General features: G+C 35.5%; 1 protein-coding gene across 2 annotated transcripts; it reads left to right on the plus strand.

Moving 5' to 3' along the window:
• Positions 1–236: 236 nt before the first annotated feature.
• Positions 237–5882, plus strand: LOC105239272 (mitotic arrest deficient 2 like 1). 2 transcript variants are annotated; one of them, XM_034653400.1, is made up of 4 exons: positions 237–1120; positions 2346–2449; positions 3158–3288; positions 5723–5882. In XM_034653400.1, the coding sequence occupies exons 1-4, from the start codon at positions 921–923 to the stop codon at positions 5732–5734; spliced, it is 447 nt and encodes a 148-aa protein (XP_034509291.1). In that variant the 5' UTR covers positions 237–920; the 3' UTR covers positions 5735–5882. The 2 variants fall into 2 exon arrangements, with proteins under 2 accessions (XP_034509291.1, XP_011228003.3); XM_011229701.3 differs by lacking the exon at positions 5723–5882 and having other exon boundaries at positions 240–1120; positions 3158–4003.
• Positions 5883–6646: the final 764 nt, after the last annotated feature.

Genomic DNA, 6646 nt, shown 5'->3' on the forward strand with positions numbered 1-6646 from the left:
CACGTTGGGTGTAGAGATTACTTAAAAATAAAGTCTTAAAACTTAAGCATCATCTCCCATTTGCATTCTTTTTCTCAGTGAATGAATCAACCATCCAACTAGTGATATAAACCAGAAAGTTGGGAGCTGTCCCTGAGTCTTTTTCCTTACTCATAAGTAATAAATCTTAAGTTTTAACCATGAAATCACTTGAATCTGTCTACTGATCCATCTCTACCCAGCTTATCCTTCTATAAGCCTTCTTTACGTCTTGCTCGAATTGCTAATTAATTAGTGTTTCTAGATCCCCTCTTTACCTCCACTCTACTTCACACATCACAGCCAGAAGGATAGTTCTGAAATCAAGTTTAATCGCATTGCACTGTACTTCAAATACAGTATGGACTTCCCTGGTTCTTGAAGTGCAGCTGCTTTAATTTGGCCCACATGGCCTTGCACGGTCTAACCCCTATGTATCCTGCACAAACTGACCTTGTTCATTCTCCCCTTTCTATACTGCAGTTGTATTACCCTTTCAGTCCTCTGGTCAGATGCTCTTCCCTTTTCAGTATTTAAGACCTGTACCCTTTTCTGTATCCTTTTGCATATTTAATGATATTTATTTGTAGAACTGAAGTCAAGTGAGAACTCCGTGAGTCAGATTTTCCTCTATTGTGCTCTTACTGCATCACATACCACACCTTCATAACATTTATCACAATTATACTTTTACAGTTATTGGTGTAATGATTAGATTAATAGCCATCTCCTGCATCTTACCTTGGATTAGGGTGTACTGCATGTTCACTACTCTGTCTTCAGTACTTAGTACGATATCTGGTACAGATACTGAGATTCAAAAACGGGAGCTAGGTTATTGAGGGGCAGGTTTTCTGTACAGGTTGGCGGAGTTCCAAAATACTAGTGGTAGGAATTTGCTGATGATAGAAAGTGAGACCTGGGAAGAGAGTTGTTTTGTAATGCAGTGGACCAAAAAAGATGCCTTGTTCTGTATTGCAGATTGGTTATACAAGTGTTCAGTTCAGAAACTGGTGGTAGTCATCTCAAATATTGAAAGTGGTGAGGTCCTTGAAAGGTGGCAATTTGATATTGAGTGTGACAAGACTGCAAAAGATGACAGGTAAGTATGAAGTAAATTGCTTCCACTTTCATAGATTTTTTTTTCCAAAAAACTTTTTTTTTAAGGTTTTATTTATTTATCTGAGAGAGAGAACACAGGAGTGGGGTGAGGGGCAGAGGGAGAAATCTGTGGACTCCCTGCTGATCAGGGAGCCCTATGTGGGACTTGATCCCAGGACCCTGGGATCATGACCTGAGCCAAAGGCAGATGCTTAACTGACTGAGCCACCCAGGCGCCCGCAAAACTGTTTTCTTTTACTAAATGAGTTCTAATTATATTGAACTAGTTTCATATAAGGTAGTTTCTAAGTATGTTAGGTTTGATCTTTAATATCCTGTGGAGAAAGATTTGGCTCACAAACTGTGCTCACAAAAGAATTTTGCTTATCATGGACTTTTAACATAATTGCCCTTAGGCTAAATCCATAAATTTCAAACTTTAGTATTTATGGCCCTATATGTAAAGCTACACATNTTATATGTAAGCTGCACATGGTGTCTGTCCTAGGTGGGCCATTTCATGAATTGTTGAAAGGTACTTTTAACCATGAAGTGTTATCCTAGGCTTTCTTCCAGCTTACTGTGCAGCTCTACTGTATTTCATTTAATGCTACAAACATCCGTAGACACTTTTTAAACTGAAGTTTTTAGAGCCTCTGGATGGGAGATGCCCGTCGTTGTATGCTAATTCCTAGCATTGTTCTAGGCATGCTTACCTGTAAACTCAGAACTGTGTCTCATAATGAAATGGAGTTTGCTCCTGAAGCCTTTGGTCTATTTTAGAAAATGTTAGTTATAAAAATAACTCCATACACGATTAACATCTTATTTGAGGCAATAGGAAATTAGACATTTAGGCATTACTAAAAATGCCAAAATGATCATACTGATTAAATATTTGAGATACTGCTTGTTATCTTTATTTTAAGACATGCTGAAGCTTTCCTGACTTGAAGCATTTGGCAGTTTTTCTCATCATCTGTTATTTAATGACCTGATACAAAGATCAACCCTAAAAAATGATTGGAAGGACAAATGAAGTAATAGAGATACATATTGTGCCTACTAGGTTTCTTAAGGATATATATTTATATTCATTTTTAAAAAACAACTTTTGAATGCATTACTTGTTTGATTTAGGAAGCATTTAATCAAATAATCTCACGAATGTTTTAAGTAACTTGCTAAAACTTAAAATGAATTAATTAATTTGGTTTCTTTGATAGTACACCCAGAGAAAAGTCTCAGAAAGCTATCCAAGATGAAATCCGTTCAGTGATCAGACAGATCACAGCTACGGTGACATTTCTGCCACTGTTGGAAGTTTCTTGTATTATACAACTTCACATTGGCTTAAATTTGTTGTAGAAAAGACTAGGCTACTACTTTGAGAATTAATGCTTTCATTAAGTTTTTTCTTATTTATCAATGTCATGTTACATGACTAAGAAAAATGTTATAAAGCTAAAGTAATGCTGTTTGAGTTTTATTTTAGAAATGCTGAAAAGGAAAGGAGAAGATATTCTATAGTAGTCACTCTTGAATATTTTGATGTAATTTCTTTCGTTATTTTTATTTCCGACACATTTCTATGTATATTATTAAGACTCATGGCTATAATTGTGTCTTCCTTTTTTTAGATTACTTCTTCATTCATCAGATATAGCCTAACTACTACTATATGCCAGGGGCTATTCTGGGCAGTAGGATACAGCGGTCACAGAACCAAGATGTTATCTTTTCTATGTCTTAGATTCATGCTGTCTCATGATTAATTGTATACTTTCTGCAAATATTTTTATTGGTTTTTCTCTTTAAAGAAAAAGTCGAGTTTTTCATAAAATAAAGTGAAAGGAGTACAGTATTTCTGTACTAAAATTTCCATTGAGGAAAAGCAGTTAGTTAATAAAATTGATTAGAGATCAAGCTAAACTAGCTTTTCTGACACTATAGATGGTTCAAATGTGAAAGAGACAGGAAAGGGTAGTTGTACTTTTGAAAAAATAATTGTACTTTAATGATTTTATCCCCAATTTAGGTTCATTTGATCTACTGATTTATACAGACAAAGATTTGGTTGTACCTGAAAAATGGGAAGAGTCGGGACCGCAGTTTATTACCAATTCTGAGGAAGTCCGTCTTCGTTCGTTTACTACTACGATCCACAAAGTAAATAGCATGGTGGCCTACAAAATTCCTGTCAATGACTGAGGATGAGATAAGGACAGTGATGTACTTGTAATTCTCAAATGTGGTTTTCCTGAAACCAAGTCAACTATAGTTGATACATTTTGTTTCATTGGTTAATTTTTAGATGGGGAAAACTTAACATTATACTTCTTTTGAACTGTGCATAATTGTTCCACTTTTTGGTACCTGTATGACTTGATACAGCGTTCACATAAATTATTGCACATTGTTCAAAAGGGAACTAGCAGATTACATCAGCATTGTTATGTCAGTTCCTTTGAAGGTGGTAACTGTAGATGGAAAACTTTTGCTATGAAGCTAAATGCCTTCTTAAATCAGACCTTTTGGCAAGTACGCTGACTCGGAATATAGGTAGAGAGATATTTGAATATAAAATACAGCATAAGAAGTCCGGATATTCAGAATCTTTGTTTAGATCCTGAAATTATCTAATGATAATCTGTAAGTAATGAAAAATTGCTCCTATTAGGTCCTTTTGCCATTTATTTCATTTGTATATTTTCCATATTGAAAACATTTCCAATTATTTGATTTTAATTTATATAACTTGACAAAGCTATGTATATTGCCCCTGTTTAAATTCCTGTGATACAGAACTCTTAAAAATTTTTTATGTTTTATAAAATCAAGCTTTAAATGATGATGTAATAAAGTTAAATATGTATGTTTTAAATTTGTCTTAACATATTTTTATATTGGTGTGGTATTAACACAGTTAAATAGTAGGATGGATTCAGTATAGCGAATAATATCTTGTGCCTACCAGGGCCTAAGAATACAAACCTGAATAAGTCAAGAGGTACTTTCAATTTGATAGACAAGCTTTGATTATACATCCCTTTAATCTTATAACTGTGGACTTTAAATAAGCATCATTCTTTGTATAAAATAATACATGTCAGTTGGAGTTAATTCATTTTAGCATATATTGGACTGTAGAACTTTTCTATACTCATAGCCTTATTGCCAGCCTAGTTTTCCTTATTTTTCCAAGGTCAGTTGAAGGCGAACTTCTAAAAATTCTCTCCTAATCTCTGTTCTAAATCTGATCTCATTTTTATAATTAAGTGTTTAGTATCAGATACTGTTTTAAGCTTTTTATATGTATTAACTCATTAATCTTCACTATAAAGTAAAAATACATAGCCTGTATCCGTTCATTCAAAAATTACAAAGTGAGCACCTGTTAATGTGCCAAGTATTGGGATGAATGAAACAAAGTCCTTGCCCTTCTGAAGCTTGAGATAGGAAGGAGAGGAAAATACATGGCAAGCTTCCAGGAAGTAACAACTACACAGGTTTATGTCATATGTGTTTGTTATTTCACCTGAATGATCTCTTTGATCCTGTTGCCTGCTTGTTAAGAATAAAGGGCAATTCTTCTCACTGCAAGACAAGTAGGTGCCAGTATTTGATGATAGGCATAGTGAATGTTGTGAAAGCCCATTTCCTTGAGAATTGAAGCTATCTAATTGAGGTCCACCTCATGTCTTTTTCCTGAATAAGAAAAGTAGTTATGCAGAAATGGAAATGATGATGAATTAGTTATGGTCAAGAGTCTGGTTTTCCAACATGAGATATAGTACAAAGTGGATACTAGTAAGATTAAAACATTTGAATTCTGGGCTATTCATAACCTCTTAACGTGAAACTAGATTGAGAAGGAAAGCGGAAATGGAAGTCCAGTAAAAATATGGAGAGTTGAACGTTTTGGAGCTACTTTTGGGACAAAAGTTGAAATTCTTTTTAGAAAGCGGTAACTGCTTTAGGAAACGCTGAATGCCTGTGCTAAATGGCCAGAAATAATGTGGTTCTTCCCCCAAAAAAGCTCACCGGTAGCAGCTTTCTTAATATATCATTGATAATACTTAAATTTCTGTCATTTGTGTTTTTATTCCCCAAATTAAGTGATCCTAATATTATCACTTTTAATTTGTGATTTCTAACATTACTGACTTCAACTGACTTCCCCCTCCCCCGTATAGATTATATATCAAATAAGAAATACATATATCAGAGTTGAGTAGGAGCCAAGCTATGAGCTTTATTGGTAAAGCTCAACTGGAAAAGCTTTGGCCTATGGCTCCAACTAAACTTGTCCTGCCCTTTTTCCTATACCTTGAAGCTCACCTTAGGCAGGAGATATTTAAACCAGCAGGTTTAAAGAATTGTGAATGACTGATGAGCACTGGGTATTATATTTAAGTGATGAATTACTAAATTCTCCTGAAACCAAGATTATAGTATATGTTAATTAACTAGAATTTAAATAAAAATTTGGAAGGAAAAAAAAAAAACCCATGCATGATTTCCATATTAAATAGAGAAGCCAAGATTCCAAGAGAGTCTGATAGGCCTCGCCTGGACTCTGACTCGGTTTTGCTTACCATAGGTAGAGGAATGAAAACAACATGTTCCGATTGGGCCTGTCAAGGTCTGAAATAGAGCCCCGGAAGGGACTGAACCACACCTGGTCTTCAGGATTCTTCTCCCAGTGTCATCAATTGGACAGAGAAGTCAAGCCTTCATGGGAATTTTACACAGAGGTATAACGATCTTATGTGTTAGTTGGCTTTTGCTTCATAGCAAACAACCATAGAATAACCATAAGCATTTTTTTTCCTGTAAGTGTGGGTTATCTGGGGTGCTTGTCTTATTCTCATGCAAATCTAGGTTACATGTCTCATTCTACCATTGAAGGGGCAATGGCTAGCCAGGACTCCTAAAGCTTAGCTTCAGAACTTCCACACTGACATTTTTGCCCACGTTCCACTGATGCGGGCAAGTCTTGTGGCTCAGCCAAATCTCAGTGGGGCAGGGAAGTATACTCCTCCCACAGAGCTGGGGAAAGGGGTATGTGAAAATGTGATGAAAGTGGTATTATACAGGAAAGATCAGAATAGTTATAATAATGCTACATTGTAACTCATATTTTCCACCAGATGTCACTAATGCTGCAATATTCAAATTAAGGTGAACTTTTGACTTTAAAGACTAGAATATTCAGCTTTTCTTATTGGAAATTAACACTGGGGTTTCTGGCTACAAAAATATAAAGACATTAGAGGAAGAAAACACAGCATCTGCTACCGGCTAGGCATTTCACATGAATTATTTTATTTAATTCTCATGCTTTAGTGCACAAGTAGAATTGTGGGATCAACGGGCATGCACACTGCACTACATTTTTTAGAGTTTAGGTGGTCGTCTTCTNATCAACAGGCATGTGCACTGCACTACGTTTGTTAGAGTTTAGGTGGTCGTCTTCTGTCCATGACCAAGGAAGCTCATCTGGGTCCTCAGCAAGCACATCAAA

Source organism: Ailuropoda melanoleuca, unplaced genomic scaffold (assembly GCF_002007445.2).
Source record: "Ailuropoda melanoleuca isolate Jingjing unplaced genomic scaffold, ASM200744v2 unplaced-scaffold8430, whole genome shotgun sequence".
NCBI lineage: Eukaryota > Metazoa > Chordata > Mammalia > Carnivora > Ursidae > Ailuropoda > Ailuropoda melanoleuca.